This window comes from Triticum aestivum, chromosome 3A (assembly GCF_018294505.1).
Source record: "Triticum aestivum cultivar Chinese Spring chromosome 3A, IWGSC CS RefSeq v2.1, whole genome shotgun sequence".
Taxonomy (NCBI): domain Eukaryota; kingdom Viridiplantae; phylum Streptophyta; class Magnoliopsida; order Poales; family Poaceae; genus Triticum; species Triticum aestivum.
Genome location: NC_057800.1, coordinates 686,887,402 through 686,914,018, shown reverse-complemented (window position 1 = coordinate 686,914,018; position 26,617 = coordinate 686,887,402). Strand labels below are relative to the sequence as shown.

General features: G+C 44.0%; 3 protein-coding genes across 3 annotated transcripts; 2 read left to right on the top strand and 1 right to left on the bottom strand.

Moving 5' to 3' along the window:
- The first annotated feature begins 431 nt into the window (after window positions 1–431).
- LOC123063228 (F-box/kelch-repeat protein At1g67480) lies at window positions 432–4,170 on the top strand. Its single transcript, XM_044486969.1, has 4 exons — window positions 432–733; window positions 1,974–2,037; window positions 2,126–2,994; window positions 3,208–4,170. Exons 3-4 carry the CDS (start codon window positions 2,465–2,467, stop codon window positions 3,833–3,835), a joined length of 1,158 nt encoding a protein of 385 aa, XP_044342904.1. The 5' UTR covers window positions 432–733; window positions 1,974–2,037; window positions 2,126–2,464; the 3' UTR covers window positions 3,836–4,170.
- A 2,867-nt stretch (window positions 4,171–7,037) lies between these two features.
- LOC123063227 (pre-mRNA-splicing factor CWC22 homolog) lies at window positions 7,038–12,264 on the top strand. Its single transcript, XM_044486968.1, has 8 exons — window positions 7,038–8,093; window positions 8,832–8,954; window positions 9,056–9,122; window positions 10,036–10,139; window positions 10,227–10,329; window positions 10,436–10,731; window positions 11,079–11,384; window positions 11,476–12,264. The coding sequence occupies exons 1-8, from the start codon at window positions 7,095–7,097 to the stop codon at window positions 11,806–11,808; spliced, it is 2,331 nt and encodes a 776-aa protein (XP_044342903.1). The 5' UTR covers window positions 7,038–7,094; the 3' UTR covers window positions 11,809–12,264.
- An 8,084-nt stretch (window positions 12,265–20,348) lies between these two features.
- LOC123063225 (serine carboxypeptidase 1) lies at window positions 20,349–25,675 on the bottom strand. The gene is made up of 13 exons (XM_044486967.1): window positions 25,151–25,675; window positions 23,067–23,143; window positions 22,844–22,966; window positions 22,654–22,756; window positions 22,527–22,564; window positions 22,324–22,425; window positions 22,134–22,214; window positions 21,812–22,048; window positions 21,590–21,655; window positions 21,389–21,510; window positions 21,024–21,137; window positions 20,753–20,798; window positions 20,349–20,638 (listed from the first exon to the last, which is right to left on the bottom strand). Exons 1-13 carry the CDS (start codon window positions 25,452–25,454, stop codon window positions 20,555–20,557), a joined length of 1,497 nt encoding a protein of 498 aa, XP_044342902.1. The 5' UTR covers window positions 25,455–25,675; the 3' UTR covers window positions 20,349–20,554.
- Window positions 25,676–26,617: the final 942 nt, after the last annotated feature.

Genomic DNA, 26,617 nt, shown 5'->3' with positions numbered 1-26,617 from the left:
CAATTCGGAGACACTCTTTGGCCTGCAGAGAACCATGTACTGCATATTTGCATATTGTATTCCACAACCTTATGCTGTACTCGCTCCATTCACAAATATAAGATGTTTTGATTATTTCAATATGAACATATACAGACTAAAATGAGTAAATAAACATACTAAAATGTGTCTATATGCTTTGGATTTAAAGAAAAATTAGAACATCTTATACTTTCTCGGTCCTGAACTTTTTCTTTTGGATTTGTCTACATACGGATATATCTAGACACGTTTAGTGTTTGTATTAAAAAAATTGAAGACAAATAATTTGGGACAGAGGTAATATTTGTGAACGGTGGAAGTTCTACTATACTCCAAATCGTTACCAGCCACGTTTTAACGGACCATCTGAGCTGTGTGAATATTTATCCAGAATTGCCGACGCTGAGAGTGATGGAACCAAAAGCTAGCGAGGAACAGCCAGCAGTAGAATCGCATCTTTCACTGTCCGAGTTCACCCGGCTTGTGAGCTTCCTTCCACAAGCGCGTCATCCCCATGCCATCTAATCTACACACGCCTATAAAGAAACCTTTTTTAGACGAAGCCCTAGTCTGAGTCTCACACGGTTCCACCCACCGCCTCCCCAATCATCCCCCCAATTTCCTCCTCGTGTGCCCAATCTGCAGCTGCTGCCGCTGCTCCTTCCACAGCTTCGGTGGGATTCGTCGGATTGGGCTCCTTTTTCCATTTCAGGTAGTAGTAGATCCCTCTTGCTCGAATCCACTGTTTGATCTGCCTGCACATCTCCCGCTCCGGCGCAGAATCGATGGGCTCTTCCCGGATTCGGGAAGCCTGCAAAAAATTGGATTTTCTAGGGGCAATCTCAGCCTACTCGCCCCAATTTCTGCTTGTCCGATTGGCTCCGGCATTAATTCCTAGGCCAAGATTTCAGTTTGCTGTCGTAGTCGAGTCTCAGATCCCCATATCCATTTATGTTCTCAGTGGTTAATTACTAGTATTACGATGTCGTCTAAATTTGAAGCAGATCTGAAGTCAGCCGCTCCAGTTTTCCTGGAGGCCATAATCCTTATTTTAATGGTCAACTTGTTCAGAGTAGAGTTGAATCCTTAGGTTCGCTGGGCTTCGACCTGTGGTATCCTCTGGTTGTTTGACTCTTGAGAATTACTTCCTCACACCTGATTCGTTCTTCAGTGATTCAGACTGGTTCCAACTTGACGATTTGATTTGCTTGGGTACCTACCGTGTCAAAGTTAAATTTTATTTGGCCAGTCTATGTTTAAATGGTTGCCTTCTTCTTTCAGAGGATTGATTGGGTTTCAGTTCATTATATCAATCGACACATGGATCAGTTCTGCTCTATCCTTTTATTATTTGTATGTAAGGTGAATTGGTTGGTCACAATAACTTGCTTCAGCTGCTTGCTAAAGATGGCTTTTCTAGCTTGTTATACACAGTAATTGGTTCCAGCAATAATCATTTCGACATGGTTTCTGCTACGGGACCTTATGAGTTATAACTGATCCGTAGTTCCTCTCATGCTAGGAACAGCTAATTGTTTACGGTACACGACGATGGCATACTCCATATTTGCTGTCTATTGGTAGTGTCGAGCCTCAGGAATTTCTTGTGTCTCCTATAATTAGATGTCCATTTCACCTGCAGAGCATATGTGTTTTAAGCAATTGCTCATATGAAGATCATGACAGCATTGACATGTTCACATCAATTTTAAAATTGGAGACACTCCTCACACTGTGGATGTCATAGAAAAACTGCTTTTGTTGTTAAAAGGCGGAGTTTGACAGTTTGTGTTCCTTTCCATTCTCTAGTGACTAATATTAAACAAAGCTGCTGTAAAGAATATTCTGTTATGTTGTTTTACTGGTGTTACTTTGGAGTTGCCCAAACAGTATCACAGGATTGCTTCTACAGTTCCTACTTGGTGCTAAATCATTTTGTATGCTGACTGCAGGCAATTAGACTCGCAGAGATGGACACTGCTGCCGGCTAATAGTAAAACGATTATATGGCCAAAGGTATATATATATCTTACGCCTGTTTGTTCCTAGCAACTTTGACTGCAAATTTAGCTGATATTTTAATATTTATGTTCTGTGGATATAGATATTAAGGCAATGCGCAAGGGAGGAAACGGTTTCTACTTTATCAATAAGGAGACAAGTGCTGATTCAATCCGGGAAAACAATTCCAAAAATTCTCATTGGATGGCTGATACAGCAAGAATAACTAAAACAGAGACATCAAAGTTGAAGAACATCATTTCAGCATCATTCAAACCCTTGTCTCTTACCATTCCCATAGGAGACGGATTCCATGAATCGTTCCATTCGAGCCATTGCTATTTATAGTATCTACTAAGGTTCATAAATAAGCCAAAGGTTTTCAGTACTATTGGCTAAGAAGGGGAGGCAAACATTGAGCTGCTTGCTGCCACATTTTGCAATGGTTACAATCGTTGGTACACGGGAACAGTTTGTTCAACCACAGACATTCCTGCGTGCTACAATGCAGCTCAAGTCCCCAACAAGGCCAAAACTTTCCTTCTGCTTTACGCCACAAGGGGATTGTGATCAATACTGTGCTTTAATCCCTGGCTTGCCAGAAGACCTGGCAAAGATATGTCTTGCCCTTGTTCCTCGAACTCATTTCCCTGTCATGGGTGGAGTTTCCAAGAGGTGGATGTCATTCCTAGAGAGCAAAGAATTAATTGCTGTAAGGAAAGAGGTTCAGAAGCTTGACGAGTGTGTGTATGTCTTGACCGCTGATGCTCAAGCAAAGGGTTCTCATTGGGAGGTTTTGGGATGTCAGGGGCAAAAGAACACCCCTCTTCCGCTTATGCCTGGACCAACCAAAGCTGGGTTTGGTGTGGTTGTCCTTGACGGGAAGCTCATCGTCATTGCTGGCTATGCTGCTGACCATGGCAAGGAATGTGTTTCTGATGAGGTTTACCAGTATGATTGTTTCCTCAACAGGTATGTTTCTTGTGGATTCTCATGCATCAGAAAAATAAAGTACATCTTATTAGTCTGACAAACTTTAAAGCTTGACCTTGTGTTTTCAAATAATGTGAATGAATTAACAATAGTAACTTGGTGATATGTACAGTGTTCAAATGCAGAACAATACTCAAGTCCTCAACATTTTATCGAATGTTGGACCAACTCATTTATCCTCTGATTCCGCAGGTGGACCGCCCTTTCTAAGATGAATGTCGCTCGTTGCGACTTCGCGTGTGCAGAGGTCAACGGTGTGATATATGTTGCTGGTGGATTTGGTCCCAGTGGTGATAGTTTATCAAGTGTCGAAGTTTATGACCCAGAACAAAATAAATGGACGTTGATCGGGGGCCTTCGCAGGCCGAGATGGGGTTGCTTTGGGTGTAGCTTTGTAGGCAAGATGTACGTCATGGGTGGCCGTTCGAGCTTCACAATTGGTAACTCCCGTTACATTGACGTGTATGATACAAATAGCCATGCCTGGGGTGAGTTTAGGAATGGCTGTGTAATGGTCACGGCTCATGCTGTTCTTGGTGAGAAGCTCTTCTGCATCGAGTGGAAGAACCAGAGGTCTCTGGCGATTTTCGACCCAGCAGACAATTCCTGGAAGAAGGTTCCAGTGCCGCTTACTGGTAGTTCCAGCACGCGGTTCTCTCTCGGGACACATGATGGGAAGCTGCTGCTCCTCTCACTGGAGGAAGAACCTGGGTATCAGACGCTGATGTATGATCCTGCCGCGCCAACAGGCTCTGAATGGTGCACGTCAAAGCTCAGGCCGTCGGGACGATGCTTATGCAGCGTGACCATCAAAGCTTGATGCTCTAGCTCGGGGGTTGCTGAAGGATGATACCTAAGTTTATTCCTGCCTCATCTTCCACATTTAAGACCAGGCTTTGTTTGGTTTATCGTTTGCTCCTACTTGCTGGGGTTTATATCCGCTTGTTGCTCCACCCAATAATAGAATGTTCATGCTTCAGTTCATTCGGTTGCTTGCTGACAGCGGGCCTTGCCATAATGTACTCTGTTCTCAGTTGTATTGAAATACTATCTGATTATATTTTTTTAGACTTTGAAATAGTAGGAGGGGCTCCTACTATGCTATATTAAATTTTAATAGAATGAGTGTGGGATATGTATCCTCACATTGGTTCAGAGATTTGCCAACAAAGCAGGAACTAGAGGTAGTTGAGAAAAGAAGTGATGAAATCACTGAGATCAGAGGATACTCTATATTTTAGCAAGTGAGATCAGCCTTTGTTATTTCTAACCATGCTCTACTGGAAGGATTTATGTGGTTGAAAATGTAATTGATTTTTCCCTCTCCTTCCAAATGTTCCAAGCAGTAACAGTGAAGATCTCAAAAAACTGTTTTCCAGAATGGTTTTGTTTAGCCCTTTACACTGCCTCATTCCTGGAGCATCAAGAGGTATCACTGGATTCCCATTCTGGCCCAACAGTTTTTACTGAAAGTGCAGTTGAATATCAAATGCTCAAAAAGTAGAGCATGGCTATTGCCAATCTGATAGGACATATCTGAACTCATTACTCATTGCCAATCTGATAGTGTCTTCTTTTGACCATATTCCCAGTGTTCAGCCTGTCAAAAAGTAATAGACCTTGAGCTTCATTTGTAACTTGGATTTCCAAATCCATTTGAACGGCTCCTGGCAAGTGATTTCTCTGTGATAGTACATATAGATTTTTTTTTTATATTTTTTGCCGAATAGCCCGATCCCCATGGAAATGACCAAGGTGTCCAAATCACTTAACTCCATGCTGGAAGGTTTGCTAATCATGAGGCTTACATATTCAGCGTGAGCTTGAGGAGATGGTGGCAAATTGAAGAGAAGGCTTGGGTCATCTAAGGAATAAAAGCTCTGGACCCAAATATCTTCAGATTTGGTGTAGGAGTATAGGCATGCGTACTGTTCAGAAATTCAGAACGAACCACAAGGTTTTTCAGCATGTGGTATGAGCCCAACGTGTATGATTCCCAAAGCAAGTTAACCCACTGAATGTTTGCATGGTTGAAAAATTTATCAAGGAATTTTAGAACCAATGCTTGATTATGTACCATGATGTTGATTACCACAAGGCCTCCATTCCCTTAGGACAGCAAACTCTCTTCTGGGCAACAAAGCAGTTGACAAGGAGTATTTTTTAGTAATGCAATTCACTTTTTTTTTGTACACTGGTCTTGGTCCATTTTGGAGATTTGAAGTTGACGGTTATAAAAGAAAAGGGCTTGGATTTTTGCAGTTTTGTTGTATACATTTTTCTTGTTTTGGAGTTTTGTTGTAGATCGTGCCAACACTTCTTTCTTCATTGTCATCAATATGACAGAAACAACACTTCTAAAAAGAAAAGCTATTTAATTGTCTCATCAATGACAGAAACAACACTTCTTGCTTCCTTGTCAACTTCATCGAGTAAGGTTGTCTTTTGCCAGGACCACACATCGGCAAAGATACCACATGAAATTTTAACTTAGTTGCATCGTCTACTTCAATTTTTGTTGTTATATCCACTGAAATCATAGAGCGTGAGCACTCAATGCCTATAGTCTACATAAAAAACCCACTCAGCCACTCTATATTAGATTCCAGTGGTATTCATCTTGTCTTGCATCCAGTGATCAAATCCAAGCGGTCCCAAAGGTCCCACCTGGGTTGCGTGAGAAATTCAAGGTGCGTTTGATTTGAGCCCAAGGTTGCACCACCAAAAATTTGGGTAGCCAAAATTTGGATCAATGTTTTATGTACTCCAAGAGTTGGCCAATTTTCCCTACACAAATAAACTATAATTGGTAGGAGCCACCGACATGCTAAAAGGTTGGCAACAATCCAAGTGAGGACGAAAAGTTTGGTCACAACTAAAAAAATGATAAACACATGTGGTTGTTTACGGCCACTAAGGTGTCATAAGTTGGTGTCGACAATCACTGCTATGGTTAGATGATGCATTATGTTGACGTTATATACAATTTGACCCCTTGACTAGCTTTTCGGGTGACAAATCAGTTTCTTCTGCAACATCACAATCTTGCCCCTCAAATCTAGCATGAATAGTGTAAAAAAGACAAAAGCAAAGTGACACTAATCAACTATGGATTTGTCATTTTTCTTTTTATATGAGTATTTAAATTTTGATATGAACTTTTAGGGATTATAGACACGTTTACTGTGAACATTTGTAAAAAAAATGAAACCTTTTTGAAACATTTAGGGCTAATTTGATTAGTAGAATCGGGATTCCCATATGATTTCTTCCTACGGGATTATCTTCTGGGTATGTCATTTGTTCCATAGAAACGTAATAGGATAATAGAATTTTCAGGATTGTGTTCACATTGACCTAATTTATAAGGGCTCTTAGCATTAGACCTGATCTCACGAGAAGTTTTTAAAGATTGAAGTGAAGAAGGCATTTCAATTCTACAACGTCTAGGTCATGGACGCTAATATACATCTGATGCCCGCTCAAAGGGGTGATCTGAGTTAACGATCGTTCCTCTAGAGAGAGAACGGATTCATTCGCTGATTTTTTTTAACCCCCAACGATCACTTTAGAATTGCCATATGGAACGGATAACTTATAGGGAATTACCATGTTCTAAAATAAGAATTGCCTTTCAGAAATTGCCATGCTGGCTAAAAAGAACCGCCATGCTACATTAATCCAAAAAGGTGAAAATTGTCATGCTCTAAAAACTAAAACTTTCACCCTGAAAATGTTCACTCATATTGTTATCCGGAGCGAACTATTTTTGTCGTGAACTTCGTAGTTCATTCAGAAGGGTACGTGGAAGCGAACACTTTATTAGAATTAGTCCGTAGGATCCGACATGACTAAGGCCGTTGGCTCGAATTGCTTAAAAATCTGGTGTCAGTTCTATAGCATCAATGTTATTTTGCCTACTATTATTTCGATTTAAAAATTCTGTAAACCGAATAGGCCTTTAAACGTGAGAGCAGACGGAGTCGGTAATTCGGTATCGGCTATCAGTATCACCCGACGGAAAAGAAAACCCAACCCCGCTCCCCTCGCTAGAATCCTAGGGGATTGGACATCGCGCGATGGCCGCCTCCGCCTCCGCCTCGCCCGCCGCCTCGCCGCCCCGCCGCCGCCGGCACCGCGACGACTCCCCGCGCCGCGGCGACCACCGCAAGCCCCGCCCGTCGCCGTCCCCGTCGCGTTCCCCCTCCCCCGACCGCGACGCCGACCGCCGCCGCCGCAGATCTAGGGCTTCCCCGCCCGACCGTGATGCCGACCGCCGCCGCCGCCACGACCCCAACCCGTCGGAGGGCAACGGGGTCGCCAAGCCCAGCAAGGCCGACGACCCCCCGCGGTCGCGCGCTAGGGTTTCCGACGGGGAGGAGGAGGACGGCCGCCGGGCGAGGCGGCCTGGGGCTTCCGACGACGAGAAGGAGGGCGACCGCCGGCGGAGGCGCCCCAGGGATTCCGACGACGGGAGGGACGACCGTCACGGCAGCAAGCGCGACCGGGACCGGCGGCGCCGCCGCCGGAGCCCCAGCTCCGAGTCGGGGTCCTCCCCCGACGACCGCCGGAGGCGGCACCGCCGTGATGAGGGCTCTAGGAGGCGGGTGGAGGACCGTGGCCATGAGGAGCGCCGGGCAAGCCCCGAGAGGAAGGAGCCGACGCCACCGCTGCCACCCCCGCCGCCGCTGCCCGAGATGATCCCTGGCCGCACGGGAGGGATCTACATCCCGCCTTTCCGCATGGCGCAGATGCTGCGGGATGTGGAGGACAAGGCGAGCCCCGAGTACCAGAGGCTCACGTGGGATGCTCTCAAGAAGAGCATCAATGGGCTGGTCAACAAGGTGAATGCCACCAATATCAAGAATCTTGTGCCGGAGCTGTTGGCCGAGAACCTGGTTCGCGGGCGGGGCCTCTTCTGCCAGTCTTGCATAAAGTCGCAGATGGCTTCACCTGGGTTTACAGATGTGTTTGCCGCGCTGGTTGCGGTTGTCAATACCAAGTTCCCTGAGATTGGTCGGCTGCTGCTTGTCCGTGTCATGCTTCAGCTCAAGAGGGCCTATAAGAGAAATGACAAGGTGAGTTACTCGGTCGTTCTTTTAGCTTGTCATGTAAGAATTGATACTTACTGGCTACTTGGTACTCATTTTCAAATTATGTTGATATACTATGTTAGTAATTTATGCTTGTTTACCTACACCCAAACCCCAATCAAGGTTTCTGCCATTTTTGTAGCCTAACCATTCATCAGATGAGCTATCCTGATGATTCTTAGTAGTCTTTTTTTTGCGGGATATGATTCTTAGTAGTCTGTAAAAAGAACAATGTTGGTTACAGCAGGTTAAGTAAGAAAGAACAATGTAGTTGTATGTATGAACCTAAGATATAATCTGTATCCATAATTACATATGGTAAACTTGTGCTCTGCATTCAGGATCGTTGTATGTTTGATGATGTATGAATCCGAATGTATGCGGTATGCATTTGATGTATGAAGGCAATCTTTTACTTGATATTTAGGATCGAACTCTCAAAGTATAAGATCAAACATTGTTTGCTGTTTAGAGTTGGGGCTTATGGTTCTTCTGATATTATCTGGTGAAGAATATAAGATCAAACATTGTTTGTTGTTTAGAGTTGGGGCTTATGATTTTGCTGATATTATCTGGTGAAGAATATAAGATCAAACATTGTTTGTTGTCTAGAGTTGGGTCTTATGATTCTGCTGAAATTATCTGGTGAAGAATTACCCATGCACTTAATTGCTTTTATTTTTCGCTGCATAAAATGCTTACTGCAGCTCTTGTTGATTGCAGCCCCAATTGCTTGCGGCAACCAAGTTCATAGCACACTTGGTTAATCAGGTGGTTGTGCACGAGCTTGTGGCTCTGGAGCTTCTTACTGTACTTCTTGATAATCCAAGTGATGATAGTGTTGAGGTGCGTAGCTCAGTTCCATGAGTATTCGGTATTCCTTTTTATGTACTCTCTTATTGTAAGGAAATATCTGAAGTATGTACGTCATATCTCTCATCTGGCAGGTGGCAGTGGGGTTTGTGAAAGAATGCGGAGCAATATTGCAGGACTTGACTCCTCAGGGGCTTCATGGTGAGCTGTTGAAATTAACGTTTAGTGTAAATGCAGCTTTAGGAACGCTGTTCTGGATTTGGTTGTTCTGGAAATATATTTGTTGACTATATTTGCCTGTCACCTAAATATATATTTGTGTTCTTGACTTTGTGCATGCTGGAAAACATAAGTTAGAAACATAATCCGCTGACTATAATGTTTGACACAAAAATTTGGCACTTAGAATTCGTTACAATGACACATGGGCTCTGCAGATATATCACTTTCATGGTAAATTAAAATTTGGTCGGAAAGCACTTGTGAAATACCTTTTTTACCTGGAATTTTCTGACGCACTTGCACTGAGGTGCACACCTACATTTTGGCCAAACATGTTAAAATCTAGCTGAAAATTATTATTTCTGAATGGGTGGACTATCGAGTCTTAAGTTGCATGGCTAGAAGTTTATGATGAGTGTTAAAGGGGTCTGACTCGTGAATTGTATGAATCTACCACTAAATTTACAGCTATTGTTAGTTGTAGAGGCATGCCTCACTTTCCCCTTCTGCATTCGTTGTTTTCCTTAGATGGCTGACTCTTGAATGATTTCTTAAGATCCGGCAAGCATCATTTTTTTTTCAGGTCAACTAATTCTACGTCCTTAAGCTTGTGAAATTTCAAAATTTAAACTTTCAAACTAACTAAGCTGCATCTTGAGGGCATACTTCGAAAAATGACCTTAATGCTTTTAACATTAACAGAACCAAGAGTTTACATCTTCTGAACTAAATCGTCTGTCCATATTTGTTGTTAATTGTAACTGTTTTGGTTTAAAAACAATTTTTGGTCATATAATATTTTTTTGTTCTCCTTGTTGATTTTCGTCAAGTCTTTCCACAGTCTTGTTGTGTTTAATTCTCAATGCATTTACATATTACTTGATCTATGCAGCTATGTTTGAACGATTCCGAGGCATTCTTCATGAAGGTGAAATAGACAAGAGAGTACAGTTTCTCATTGAAGGCCTTTTTGCTATCAGAAAGGCCAAATTTCAGGTAAATGCATAGTTGTCCTAATTGGTGCCTTTTTTGCTGCACTTGCACAATAAATTCTGATTATATTATTTCTTTGCCTATGTAAAGGGATTCCCAGCCATCCGGCCAGAACTGGATCTTGTGGAGCAGGAGGACCAATTTACTCATGATATGTCCCTTGAAACTGAACTAGACCCTGAGACTAATCTAAGTAAGGTTTTGTTTCAATAATAGGCATTGTTTTCTGTTATTTACATCACATGAGTGGATAAATTTGTACTTTTGTGTGGTATAGCCCTGACCTTTTCAACCTACAGATGTTTTCAGAGTAAACCCGAACTTTGCTGAAGATGAGAAGGCCTACGAGAACCTAAAGAAAAGCATCCTGGGAGAAGATGATGAAGAGGAAGAAGGGTCTGATGATGCTTCTGATGGCGAGGATGAAGAAGAATCAGATGATGAAGAAGACGAAGAGCAGATGGAGATAAGAGATAAAACTGAGACCAATCTTATCAACCTTCGAAGAACCATATATTTGACAATCATGTCCAGTGTTGATTTTGAAGAAGCTGGTCACAAGCTTCTAAAAATTAAACTTGAACCCGGGCAAGAGGTAAGCACTGTATATTCCTGATTTGGTATTTGATGTTGATTGCAGTTTTGTTTGTTGAAGTTGCTTCCTATTTGCGTTTTGTGTGTATTGTCTTACATTTTTTCTGTACAAAGTTTTTTTTGGAGTTGATTTCATGCATCTGTACTTGAATCTCTGCTGATACGAGCTTTTGCAGCTGTGTCAAATAATGCATTTTTTCCGTTGCACTAATTTATTTTAACTGATTACCCATTATATGGCCAGACTTTGTTTTTCCGTCTTGTGTGTTCTATTGATAGTTTGATGCTAAATCCACAGAAGATGCCATTGGCCTTAAAGCTAAACTCATTTGTTTCATCATTTGACAGATGGAGCTGAACATCATGCTTCTCGAGTGTTGCAGTCAAGAGAGGACATACCTTCGGTACTATGGTTTATTAGGGCAGCGGTTTTGCATGATTAATAAAGTTTTTCAAGAAAACTTTGAAAAATGTTTCGTGCAACAGTATTCGATGATTCATCGTCTCGAAACAAACAAGTTGAGGAATGTCGCCAAGTTCTTCGCGCATTTGTTGGGTACTGATGCTCTCCCTTGGCATGTCTTGGCCTATATCCGGTTGACAGAGGAAGACACCACATCTTCCTCCCGGATTTTTATAAAGATTCTCTTCCAGGTATGTTGTAAATAAACGTGCTACTTCCCTGTTATATGTCACTTTGCCCTTTCACCATAGCAGACAACTGAATAAGTTTCTCCACATGCAGGAATTGTCAGAGCATCTTGGTATACGATTGCTCAACGAGAGGCTAAATGATCCAAACATGCAAGAATCCTTTGAGTCGGTCTTCCCAAGAGACCATCCAAAGAACACCAGATTCTCCATAAATTTCTTCACCTCCATCGGTCTGGGAGGCATCACGGAGAGCCTGCGAGAGTACCTGAAGAACATGCCCCGCATGATAATGCAGCAACAAAAGCCTCCCTCCCCGTCTGAGTCGGAATCAAGCGGAGAAAGCTCTGATTCAGGGTCCAGTTCTGAGTCTGAATCAAGTTCTGATGAGAGCGAGAAAAAGCGAAGGAAGAGAAGGAAGAAGTAGAGAGGGAGAGGAATCAGGTGGAGAAAGTTTTACTCGATGCAACACATCATCATCAGTTGTGTTTGGATCAGCTGCCTAGTTGGACTCTGTTGCTTGTGCATGTGTCAATCAGAATTTAGCTGTTGGTGCTTGTTGAATCCAGGACTTATCAATCAGAATATAGCTGTCGGTGCTTGTTGAATCCAGGACTTCACTATCGAAGCAACGAGGCCACACCAACCGGAAGAAGTTCCGTTTTTCTTGGTAAATTTTAGACAGCACAGGTTTTGTATCTCCTTCCGAGTTTTGTATCTGCTCAAGAATTTGTTACCTTATCGGTCTGTATGTTGGTTTGCTACAGCATTGGTATTTTTTTTTCCAGCAACGCCACTTAACTCCACAATACTTCTTTGTGCCTAAGGATAATAATATGAACGATGATTGTACGCTCAGTCTTATCAAAGGCCTTCTCAATCATATCATACTTCTGTATATGCTTCGCTTAGTTGTGCGGTGGCTTCAAAGTGGATGAACCACCGCCACCAGTCAAGATCTTTTAGGGCTTGTTCGGTTGAGGTGGATTTGAAGGGGATTGAGGGGGAATTAATCCCCTGCAAGCCAAAATCCCTGCAAATCCCCTCAAATCCACCTGGATCCCTGCAAATCCCCTCAAATCCACCTGGGGTTGGGATTAACCGAACAAAGCCTTACCGGGTTAGGGATATGTATGGAGGATCATCAAATACTAGAACAACCTCCACCACTTGTTCTATCACAAGCCTTCAAAAATTTAACGCGTCCAATAACTTGCTCACTAAAATGCTCGTATCAACGAAAGACCAGGACCGAACACTAACTTCAAAGAGCTCAAGTATCTAAGCACACAAGCCCAGTGTCCAAATTATGAACCAAAATGATAAGTGCCACACGTGGCACGAAGCACTCCGGCCCTGCTGTTTTTTATAACTATAAAGTTGCCATCTAAAAGAAAAAAAAAGTTACGATTATTGACAATTGAAGTTGTCATCCTCAAGTCACTAAGCTTGCCGTAAAAAATGTTCGGAGTTGCAATGTGTTTGTGGCCAAGTATGATTTTTTAATGATTTGTACGATTACAAAATATGGTATCGTTTCTTTTACAATTTGGGGATAGGAAACACTCTCCAAATCAACTAAAATTCAGAAGCCATGTTCGGGTATGATGTGTTTGGTAGGCTGGGCTGCACGCATTTCTCGGCCCACATGTTTTTCGCCTGCATGTGTCGGGAAGTGCGGGAGACGATGCGACGTCTCATAAATCCTCCCTTCTCTTCAATCACCGCCCATTCGCATCCACACCACACACTCACTCTCCCTCCTCCCCCTCTCTCTCTCACCGCCCCTTCGTGCTCTCTGGTCGCCGACCCCTAGCCGCGTGTCGCCCTCCATCCTCGTTGGCAACAACGCCATCCAAAACCGGTGGATGGTCGACCTCAACCGGCCCGGCATTGACATGATGTCGGAAACCCGGGCATCGTCCCCCATCTGCACCAAGCCGCAGTCATCGGCCATTGACCCACCGTGCGTTGTCGTGCCAGTCAATCTGGCTTCGACTTCGGAGGTAATCATTTGGGGTGTGTCGGCGCAAGGAAGCAAGTTGGCTGCGACGGCGACTGGAGTATCCTAACTCCAGGCCAGACCGAGGGGAGTGCGACTGGAGCATCGACTACGACGTCCTCTTTCTCCACCGCGCACATCACGATGAGCACCGCTGAAGTGGCGAGGGCCCTCGAATCAGCGTTGGTCAGACCCCTGTTCTCGCCGGCGTCCGCTTCTCCGGAACAACTCATGTAAAGAATTTGTTTCACATGCTCGTTAGTAGTTAGTTTTTGCCTAGTTTCGAATCAGTTGGATTCACTTGCACTTGACTCGATTTGATTGGATTCAAATCCAATTGATTGTCAGTGAATCACAACAATGCTAGATTGGTAGTTCGGGTGTTCTTGCTACCGCTTAAGGTGTTCATGCTACTGCCCCACACTGACTAGGTTGTTCTTCCTATCACAAGAATACTAGATTGGTAGTTAGGGTGTTCCTGGTAGAATCACAATGCTGGTTAGGGTGTTCTTGCTATGATTGCCATGCCGGTTAGGGTGTTCTTGCTATGATCACGATGCTGGTTAGGGTGTTGTTGTAATCAAAAATGGTTTCTAGGTTGTTGGTAGAGTCACAATGCTAGTTAGGGTGTGTGCATGAACATATAGTCTGTATGCATGATCATATAGTAGGTGCTACGTTTTTGCATGATCATGGTAGGACAATGCATCTGCATGCTATTGATAGTAGTAGGACAAATGTGAATTCATTTTAGGTAGTTTTGACCATGTCAATGTCCAAGTGCAACTGCCACGATCAGTGGCAATTGCAATTGGACAATGCTATGATAAGATCATATCACTATCCAATTGCAGTTGCATAGCATTGCCCATTTGCAACTGCCAATGATCAGTGCAATTGAGCACTGATCATAACAATGCCCAACATGTGCACGCATGTTGGGAAGTTGCTATGATCATGTTCCACCGAACTGCATGATCATAGTATGATGCGATGTGTACTTACTCACGTCCACTGAGCTGACAAGGTCGTGAAGACGGAGTGGGACACCGCTGGTAGAGGGGTGCAGGTGTTGCACCGAGGATGCCGAGGACATCATCCCGGCCAACCGGTGGCTCAAGAGGGTGGACATGCCGCGAAGGCTCGCCGCGATGAGCCAACCGTTGGGCATTAGTCGCAGGCCTAGGATTGGCCATGAGGAGGGGGCATGAGAGCCATTGAGGTTCTATGTGCCCATCAAGGACGTGGACGACATTGCCATGCTTGTCATCCCGAAGCCTCCTCGCATCGTCAGGCTGTCTGCTAACAAGTGGTGCGAGTTCTAGGCCAGGTCTAGATTTTCCACGGGCATATGGTGCTGAGGAGGGGTTAGGACTACTTTTGCCAGAGGCACAAGATTGTCCCCGACGACCTGCTTGTCCTAAGGCTATCCGGTCTGGGCTTCAAGGTGCAAATCTACAGCGCGTCCACCTCCACCATGTGCAAAGTCAGGTGCCAGAAGCACTACTGTCAGGGCGACATTCATCGTGCTTTCTAGTTAGCTCTCTTAATCTTGTTGTCAGTTTGGGCATGTTTGTTCTGAACTTGTCATGAATTTGTTGCCAAACATGTATGTTTTGCCTAGGGATTAGCACCCTAGGGTTGTGCAGGGACATGGGTTTTTCTTGTTGTCTTACACTTATGTCTTAGATCTTATGATGCACTGTTTAATAACGTCTAGTGACTATGAGTAGTGTTAATTGTGTTGTGTTGTTCATATGTGGTGTCTGCTATGAAGTATACTTCATTTTGGTGGTAAAGGCTGCCACATTCGAAAGGGATGAGCAGAACAACTACGCGCACAACCAAACAATTGTTGTTTGCATGTGCTCACCCCTGAAGCACAAATGCACGACATCAAACAGGATGCGTAATCTGGCCACTGATGCAATGCAGACTACCAAACAACATGGTTTTTAGTCTGCATTTGTTACACCCACGATGCGGCTATATCTCCCAGGTGTCGGAGCATGACTTAGAGGCATAACAACATGGTAGGCATGTCGCAAGAGGGGTAATCTTTACACATCCCATGTACTGAATAAGAAAGGGATAAAGAGTTGACTTACAATCGCCACTTCACAAAAATACATAAATATATCATACATCATCCAGAATACAATCAAGGTTCGACTACGGAACCAACATAAATAAAGACGACCCCAAATGCTAGATCCCCGATCGCCCCAACTGGGCTCCTCTACTGATCATCCGGAAAGAAAACATAGTAACGGCCCGAATCCTCATCGAACTCCCACTTGAGTTCGGTAGCGTCCCCTGCACTGGCATCATCGGCACCTGCATCTGTTTTTGGAAGTATCTGTGAGTCACGGGGACTCAGCAATCTCACACCCTCGCGATCAAGACTATTTAAGCTTAAAGGTAGGAAAGGGGTAGTGAGGTGGAGCTGCAGCAAGCACTGGCATGTATGGTGGCTAACTTACGCAAAAGAGAGCGAGAAGAGAAGCAAAGCACGGTCGAGAAGCTAATAGTGATCAATAAGTGATCCTGAAGCTACTTACGTTCAAGCATAACACGAGACCGTGTTCTCTTTCCAGACTCCGCTGAAAAGAGACCATCACGGTTACACACGCGGTTGATTCATTTTAATTTAAGTTATGTGACAGGTTTTCTACAACCGGATATTAACAAATTCCCATCTGCCCATAACCGCGGGCACGACTTTCGAAAATTCAAACCCTGCAGGGGTGTCCCAACTTAGCCCATCACAAGCTCTCACGGTCAACGAAGGATATTCCTTCTCCCAGGAAGACCCGATCAGACTCGGAATCCCGGTTACAAGACATTTCGACAATGGTAAAACAAGACCAGCAAAGCCACCCGATGCGCCGACAAATCCCGATAGGAGTCGCACGTATCTCGTTCTGAGGGCACATCGGATGGGCAAGACGTCGGGTTGGCATAAACCCTGGTTGCCCAGGGGGCGCCGGACATCGCACAGTTTGGACCAACACTCAGAGGAGCACTGGCCCGGGGGTTTAAAATAAAGATGACCCTTGAGTCCGCGGAACCCAAGGGAAAAAGGCTTAGGTGGCAAATGGTAAAACCAAGGTTGGGCCTTGCTGGAGGAGTTTTATTCAAGGCGAACTGTCAAGGGGTTCCCATAACACCCAACCGCGTAAGGAACGCAAAATCAAGGAACATAACACCGGTATGACGGAAACTAGGGCGGCAAGAGTGGAACAAAACACCAGGCATAAGGCCGAGCCTTCCACCCTTTACCAAGTATATATATGCATTAAAGTAAACAAGATATTAATAATGATATCCCAACAATATCCATGTTCCAACATGGAACAAACTCCAACTTCACCTCGACTAGCAACGCTATAAGAGGGGCTGAGCAAAAGCGGTAACATAGCTAAACAACGGTTTGCTAGGAAAGGTGGGTTAGAGGCTTGACATGGCAATATGGGAGGCATGATAAAGCAGGTGGTAGGTATCACGGCATAGCAATAGAGCGAACAACTAGCAAGCAAATATAGAAGTGATTTCGAGGGTATGGTCATCTTGCCTGCAAAGTTCTCCGAGTTGACGAAAGCTTGATCCTCGTAAGCGTACTCAACGGGTTCCTCGATCACGTACTCGTCTCCCGGCTCTACCCAAAGCAAGAACACAAGCAAAAGACCAACAATCAATCATGGTGCAATGCGCAAGCAACATGATGCAAAACATGGCATGATATACGAGATGTGATATGCAATGCATATGCGTGCTTCGGAAGAAAAAGATTGATAAAGGCATCAACTTAGCAAACCAAGTGCGCCGCTGGAAAGATGAGTTGATTTCATTCGAAATCGATATAAAGATCACCGGAATCGGATGCACGGTTTGCAAATGGCAAGCAAAACGAGAATGACACAATTCTGCGATTAACAGCACGATGCCATCTAGAATGCAACAAGAAACTAAGCTACTGCACTCCATCATAGCAACAAAGCACATGGCAGTGATCTACTTAAGATGCTTGACAAAAGATGAACACTGAGCTACGGCTAAATCACACAAGAGCAGGTTCAAACAAATATGGCAAAAGTGCAAAAGATATCAGCATCACAGACTTAGTGAAAATATTAACACGTCAGGAATTAACACCAGGAAGCAATGTTTAGAGCAAGCAAACAACATTCTACAGGAACATATAATAGCAAACCAAGGCATGGCATGAATCTAATCAAAGCATAGAACAAAAGTCCCTTACTGATCAAGAGAGCCAAAAAGGCACATAAGATATTATGGCACCCATGTAAACATAGCAAATTTCATTAACAGATTCAGACTTAGCAGAAAACTGAGCATGGCATAAACAGAATTATGAAGGCATCTTTGCGAGCTCGATTCACTCACCACAAGGCATTGCATGACAATATAAGCATAGTAGCAGCAATAATACATGTTCATGAAGCTAACCATGGCAAGAACAAGTCTATAGAATGCATGGATCAACTACATCAACCATGGCAAAATTGATTAACATGTAAACAATCTGCCAGGAACATTTTATAGCAAAAGTAGAGCAAAATTAAGTCATGCTAGGGCACTCCATAAATGCAAACAGGGGCATGGATGAATATAGCATAACCATATGTCAAAATCATCCTCACTGAAGCAACTCAAAACAATCATGAATCTCACTGTAGCATCATGGATACATGCCATAAAAATAACAGCAAAGCAAGGACTTAGCAAAATCCTAAGTCCCTAAAATCAGCAATATCACGAAAGCTACTTTGCATGCTTGTGCTAGTCACCACAAAGATCATAAAAATACATGGCAAGCACCCCTCTAAAGATGGCATGACATAGACCAAAACACATGTAGAGCTCATGCCCATAAGATGCACACAACAAATGTGACAAAAATGACAAATGCTCATAATCTGATAATAATCAGCACCTAACAATTTATAGCACTCTTGCATCAATGATTTGGGTATCAAGATGGACTCAAACAAGCATGCCACAATGGAACAAAATGAAGAGCACATCATGATGAACATTTTGATAGATCATGCGCACTAAACGGAGTAACGGTCGTGAAGCTATGGCATGATGAATAGAGCAATAAAATTAACAGGGAAAAGACTTGGGCCTCTTTTGGTTCATAGGATAGGATTATCATAGGAATAGGAATCTTGCAGGAAATGAGATGACATGTATCTCAAATCCTATAAGTAGAAATAGGAAACAAGATGTCATTTGGTTGACACTAAAGGAATTTTTCCATTGAGTCTAGGCTCTTTTTTATTTTCCTATGAAATGTGGAGGATAGGAACCAATCCTATGTAGGAATAGGAATCCATTCCTATGAATCAAAGGGCTCTAAAGGAAAAAAATCCTATAAGAATCCTATCCTCTAGAATCCCTATGAAATTCCTTTAAACCAAAGGAGGCCTTAGTGGATTTTTAGACCTCCAGATCTAGGGTTGACCCGGCACGGCCGTCGAGGTAGGGCCTGGATCTCGCCGGAGATGCGGTGGGACGGCAGCCGGAGTTGATGAGGAGCTCGCCGAAGTGAGGAGAAGGACAGGGGCCGGCCGGAGTTCGCGGAGTCCGGGGGAGGCGCGGGCTGCGGGGTCCCGCCGGATCTGAGCGGCGGACGGCGAGGCGGGCGTCGGCCGGAGTGGAGCGGTGCGCGCCAGCGACGAAGGCGGCGGGAGGAGCTATCGGGCGACGGGGACGCGTGGTGGAAGGCGCGGGGCGACGCGGGCTTCAGGGGCCCGCTGTGGGCCGAGCGGGCCGGCGGCGCGCGCCGGTGGAACTGCCCATGTGGCAGCCCCTGGTTGGCCGCGGGCGGCGGCGGGTTTTGTCCGGCTCGGGCCAGACGTGTCCGGCGAAGGCGGGAGAGGATTTTAGGGTTTTGGACCCGGATTTTGGACGGGGAGGACATATTTATAGGTAGGAGGAGTTTGGAGTGTCCAAAAGAGGTGTAGTTTTCGACCACGCAATCGTGATACGACGGCGGAAGACATGGGGATGGTTTGGAAGGGTTATTGGGCCGTTTTGGAGGGGTGTTGGGCTGCAACACACAAGAGGCCTTTCCGGTTTCCCGGTTAATCGTTGGAGTATCAAACGGACTCCAAATGACACGAAATTTGACAGGCGGTCTACCGGTGGTGTACCAAGGCCACTTGCAAATCTCGGTCCATTCCGAGAATGTTTAACACCCCCTCACAAAAAGAGACAAAAGGGGACACCGGTGCACGTAGGAGTGTCGGATTGCAAAACATGAGCAAAATGCAAAACGAAGACACAAACCCAACCACGAATCTCATAACTTAAAGCCGGAAATGGCAGAGTCGGAGTTACAATTATGGAAAATTACATCCGGGGTGTTACAACATTAGCTCAGCTAGGCCAATTGAGTCACACCTGCAAAGGGCCGAAAAATGGTGCAGGCTACAAAACGCATCAGCAGTGAACAAAGCACGAAAACAATGTCAAAGCTGCATAGACCAAACATTTGCAAGAAAGAATACAAACACGCAGTGTTCCAATTGCTATTTTAGAAATTTTGAGTATGGGACTATCTATATGGCGTGTAGGTCATCTCTTTCCTGAAATTATGTGTTTCTAATTTTGGCTTGAAAGTGGACAAACCACCACCACCACTTATCTATTATAAACCTTTATTTTTTTAGCACGGCCAATAACTTACTAATTAGAATGCTCACTAGTCACATGGCCTAACTTACCTATTCAGCGGAAGACTAAGACTAGGCTCACGTATCTTAGCACATAATCCCAATTTCCATATTACTATGAAATGCCCCAAGTATGAATTTAGATATATTGTCCTTTCTGTATGCACTTTTTTTGGCATTGTTTCTTTTACAGTCGAGGATATGATATACTCTCCATATCAACTGAAATTCAGAAGTCATGATCACACAGTGGACAAATCATGAGAGCAATAATATCAAAGCTGCATCGACCAAATAACATTTCATGAATGAATACAACACGCAGTGTTCCAATTGCTATTTTTGAAATTTGAGTATGTAACTATCTATATGGCATGTAGCTCATCTCTTTCTTCAAATCAACATTTGTTCATTCTTGACTGTATGCAGAAGTATATTCCCCCATTATTTGCAGCTGGGCCCAAGCCTCACAACTTTGAACCATTGAGCCAACGGCTGTAGAAAGCCAATGCTTCCTGTGGTTTGTATTCAGGAACGGTGTGTCCAGCGCCCTGTGAAAACACAAACGAGAAGGTACGGAAATTTATTTTTTGAAGCTAATGATGTGCTCATACATTTTTTTTTACTAACTGTGATGACCATGAATGAAAAAAATGTATGCTTACCTTAATAGTAGCAAAAGTGAGACCATGCTCATAGCCTTCGGTGTACCTAAGGAGTTCAACAAACAGGCATTGTGAGTTACATTTTGCTTCTTCATTTCCATGGTGTTTTCGCAACGTATATTCTTAGCTTGAACCGTGCCAAATGCAAAGTAACATAGCAAGCGTTTTAAATTTTGTTTTTAGTGTTAACCCTCGTGAAAGTAATTGTGAGTTCATCTCAAGGATACTTCAACTTGGACGTTAATAAAATTCAGCAATAATAGTTCAGTACCCGGAAACTTGGTCGTTTGTGAACCATGGTCGCCATGAGTCAACAACTCCATACCCCATAGATTTTGTCCATGCTTCACTCCCGGTGTATGGCACACACATATCATGGTCACCACTGAAACAAATGCAAAATAGTCATTAATAAAAGCAGAGAATGTGACAATCCATGAATAATATGGCATCCGATTTGCTTCTATCTGTCTAGGATAATGCAAATGAATCATTAAGGAAATATATTCACTATAAGATAGTGAACAACTCAAATATCTTCAGAAGAGTTAGGATGCCAAATTTTGCTCAATACAGAGATTAGACAACAGCCACACGAATAAGATAAGAATATCATTCTACAGGTTCATGGTGTACCTGAATATGATGGCACGATAACCCTGGCTTGTGAGGTTCTTGTGATAACTGATCATACTGCCAGCATCATGGTTGAAATCAATTTTATCTGTGCATAAGAGCCATGGCCCAATTGAACTTACCTAGTATGAGCATGAAAAAGCGAGAGTTAGAAAAATGGGAGTGTCTTCAGTTCCATCTAATGCTGACTTATGATCATACTGATTGCGCATGGATTGCAGATCTGACGCCATCGTTGTCCAGCCATGCTGTTGCCACTTCGTCGCTCTGTAGATTAAGCAAACTAAATGTTATCAGATACTGGGAAATGAGCATGTAATGTATCTCTTGCAGACAGCAAATTTCCTCTGAACCATGTTTATTTCGCAAGCGCAATAATTTTAAATGTGTAGTATCTTTCTCTGAATTATGCTTTAAGCTTACCATGCATGGAACACCACTTGCAACTTCCTGCCATAATGGAACACGTCCGGCTTTTACAGGAGCTCTCAGAGGCCAAGCACGCCCAAGCATTCTTGTTCTTACAGGAAAGGGCTTGTTAGTCGTACCAAGATCTTTGAAACTTTTAGGCAATTTGCTATTCTGCGGGTTTGCTTCTTTGATGCTTCTGCCGTGGTAGCATGGCTCAAGAATGTCGTAAATGTTCAGTTCGCTGATTAACTGTGAATAAAAAAAATAGTCAGTGCATCATGATGAGAGAAGAGCTTGCAGTTTTCACTCTGAAAAGGTGACATGTCGTTTTTACCGAGTCGATTTTCACTAACGCGCTTTCACATTTACCCTCGCTGGCATTCCAGTAATTTCCGTCGCACGTCGTAAAAGCTTGCTGCATTGTGAGGAGATGGCGATTTAAAAGAAATGTTTTGAAGCAAATACCAGCAGGATACTGAAAACTAATCTGATTCGAATTAACACTGTCTGTCTGAATTACCTACCTGGTATATTTCTTCTGATATTAGACCCATTCCATGTGCAAATGGCACAAGAGCATTACCATCAAAAACAGTGTCGCAGACGCCATTCCCCACCATGTAGCCCTATCATAATAGTACAGGTCAAAACGTTAAACCTGATTTACTTGGCATTTCATAAATTTTGCGATCGGCAAACCGAGAAAATTCATCTGTACTACACTAACCTTGAAGTTTATAGTTGGCTTAGCTCCTCCTTGTATCCCTGCGGATAATTAATTAGTCAGTAAATAAGAAACCTAAATGATTAGTAACTATATACTGATGAAGGTGAGTAGCAAACCGGGGCCAGACCTTTGACAACTTCATGCGAAAGAGTAGGGACATAAACCCCGGCATACGACTCCCCAGCTATGTAGAACGGGTTGCTCAGGAACTCAGGGTACAATTGAAACCACTGCATACATAGAAGCCACATAACTTAGCTATATTGCACAAAGATTATCTCTTTATATACCATACTAAGATGAGTACACATGCATACCTTCAGAAGGAAAGTGTGCGAATCAGCGGCGGTTTTGAGGTCTCCCGTTTCATAATCTGAAACATTGTTTGAGTATGACAGCCCCACACCAGCAGGGGAGTCCAGGTATATCATGGTAGACACCTAGGCCACAAGAAATTTTTTAACTCTAAGTTAGATATAACAACAAATAGTTTGTTGGTAATTATATACACCACTAGGCCAATGGAAGATAGTATCCAACCTTGGACCAGCTGTAAGGGTTGAGATGAAGCTTTGGCAGGCTTTTAACTGACCTGCCTGATTCGAAGTTGAATGGCCCTGAAAGTAGACAAAAATGAATTGTACCATGAATTTGAAAGTTACATGTAATTTCAAGTTAATCAATTAGTTCATTTATTCATGATTTAACAAGAAACTGCGTGGAGATATATGTGCAACGTAGTGAAGAAAAGTAGTAATACTTAAACGTTACTACTTAAAGGTAAACCCAGTGGCAGAGCTAGGCAGGAATGTCAGGGCTTCATGAACAACTAAGAGGACAAAGATTGATGTCAGAAAAGGATCTTGCTATCAGACATTTCGTCCAGCACTGGGCGTGCTTCACTCTATTCAGGACTTGTCGTTCGCTTACACCCTACGAGTCAGACCTTTATTCTAGAAGAAGAAAAAATGTTGACCTATCCAGGACCCAAGCTTCCTCTGTTTCTCTGAAGGTATCTATCTGACCAAGTGTGTGTCTGTCACTTTCCTCCGAGTTCAAGCCACGACTGTTGATTCTCTACCAGAGGAGTTTTGAAATAACCTTTCCAATGGGTACCCTTTAACTAGTGACTAGCAAACATGCCTGTGCGTTGCACCGGAACAAAAATAATTCATCCCTCATACACCCACTCGACGTCATCAACAAATCCTTTAAAATCTTTCACAACGCTGGGCGACAAACAACATGATAAGTGGTGTTGCACAAAAACATAAATATGGAGTGATTTTTGAAATGTGCTCAAGATGTTTTCAATTTATTAGACAACAAAAATGTCTACCTAGTTACCGCTATCTCTTTACGCCTTTGTTGTCGTTCCTCCTTAGTGCTACCCAATAAATACTGCTTTAGGATGAAAATAGAGAAGTACATTTTAGTACTCGGCGATAACTTGTGCATAAGGGCATTATTTTTGACTTGTTGATATACGTGTTTGCAACTGTAATCCAAGTGAAAATTTACCTTAGTTGCAAGCATATTAGACATTTGACATCTACATATTTTTCTGAGGAATTTTCGTGTGTAACATGTTCGATTTCAAGTTAGGTTCTGAAAGATATCAATATTTTAAAAGTATTTGAATCTACCTGATAAAAAATAAAAAAAAGGAAAATGGGATTTTAGAAAATGTTTGACATGCATGAAAACAACATATTTGAAATCTGCACATTTTCTGAGGAATTTTCATATATAATATGTTAGATTTTGAGTTAGTATTTGAAAGATATGAATATTTTAAAAAGTATTTAAATCTGCATGATAAAACAATATAAAAAGATAGAAAAGTTGGAGTGTTAGGAGGACTCTAGCCAATGGGCTACTACACATCAACTATTCATTAGGGGATCGCTTGTTTATAAGGCAGAGTTTGGCACAACGACCTAGGGAAAACGAATAGTTTTTTCCTCATTTATAGGTGACGTTGTGTTTAATATGTGACAACTTTAAGGGCGATTTACATGACATACCGCCAGAAGCGATAGCCTATTTATTAATAAGAAATCTAAATCTATATCTCTATCTGTATTATTAATAGAAATCTAAATCTATATTTCTATCTGTATCTATATCTGTATCTGTGTAAGGAAAATCTGTATATGTATCTGTATCTATTTATTATTAAGGTATAAGGAAAATCTGTTTCTGTATCTATTTATTATTAGGGTATAGAGGTATAGATATAGATATAGATTTCGTTCAACCCGGTTGTCGCCGCAAAACCACCGTTACGAAAACCGGACTAAAACGACCGAGTCGGCGGTCTTTCGCAATTGGAACACACGGTGTGTTCCAGCTCAAAAAAAGAAAGGAAGAAGAAAACCGGACCAAAACGGGTGGTGCGTACGTGAGGCAGATTCCGTTTGTACGCCCTGGCCGCTTTACGCCAAGGCCTTTACTCCATCAGCCGTGGAAAAAACCCAGCGAATCAGACACGGCCGGTCACCACCACCTCCATCGGCCTCTCAGCGACTTCCCACCAGCTAGCCACCGGGCCCCGCTTCCCTACTGCCACCGCTAGCGCCAACGGACGGTCGAGCACGAGGAGGGATCGTAGGGGAACGCACCGTGCTCGTAGACGAAGCCGTCGAAGCTGGAGCAGCCGGGGCCGCCGTTGAGCCAGAGCACGACGGGGTCCTTGGCCGGGTCGCGCTCCGACTCCACCGCGTAGTAGAACAGGTTCCGCCCGTGCTGCTCGTCCACCGTCACGTACCCGGCGTAGTGCTTCGACGGCAGCGCGCCGTCGTAGCCCGGCAGCCCCGTCACCTCCGCGCCCTCCGGCGCCGCGCCGCAGCCGGCGGACAGGAAGACGAGTGCGAGGAGGGGAAGCAGGGCCGCGGCGGCGAAGCCGGAGCGGCGCCCGCCGGCCATCGCGCGTACGAGGCTTCGACGGACGGTGGGTAGTGTGGCTGTGGTTGCTAGGGACGAGTCGCCGGCTGGGCCGTGGTGATTAATATGTTTGGGCGCGGCGTGCGCGCGGATATATAGGGCGGAATTGACGTCCACGCCACGGGATGGCGGTGACGCACCGGGGACGCGGGAGCGCCGTGACGAGCCCCGCTGATTGGATTTGGAGGGAGCAGGGGGTGCCTGCATTTGACGGAATTCCTTTTCTGACGATTGGTAAGATAATGGCTCCCTTATTTGACACCGGAGACTAATATCTTTCCCTATTTTAACACCGGGTCTTGATTCCATTCCAATCCAACGCCACCGTCCATTCTTTTTGACACAAACGGTGTTAAAAGACACATGTAAAGACACTTCTGCCCTTAGACTTGTAGCCAATCCCTCTCTTCCTTTTCTTCACTCGCATACAAGTGAGACCCACTCGTCATCCCTTTCTTCGACGACCTACCCGTGCCTCTCACCCGTAGGTAGGTTGAAGAGAACCCTCAAATTTTCATGCTTCTGATGTTAGTTTTGATGAGCATGACCATGGCATCCGAGCTCTGCCACATGGTGTGAAGAAAGGCGTGACTGCACATAACGTGATCGAGGGGCAGCATGAGAGGTTGAATACGACAACGGGCCTCCGAGAGCGTGGCACCGACGGCCCACTCTGCGGCCGTAACTGTGACCCCACCGAATGACTATGGGCAAGGGAGGCACATCAGTGACGGGGAAGCGAAGCGCCAATTAGGTGTTGGAGGAGTGCAATGAGGCAGAACCACGCCAGTGAGCAACAGCTCTTGAAACAGACCTTCACACCGCTTTACAGATAATAAAACACCAACTAGTGTGCCAGCAAGCGGCAACTCAGGGATGTACTGGAGCTGGGAGGAACTAGTGGCCTCGACACGTGTTTAGTACAGAGATAGAGGGGGAGGAGGTCGGGGGTGTTGTGAGAAAGATGGTTGTGTGCAAATTCCACCTCGAATTTCCTTCCGTTCGTTCTTGCCCCCTCTCTTTCCTTATTTGGGCACGGGAGAATATCACATAAAAACCAATATTCAAACAAAACTGCGTGGAAACCGTGTCTGAAAGTTTCGAAAAAATCTGGGATGTTAAGAAGATGATGTTCTATCGTGATG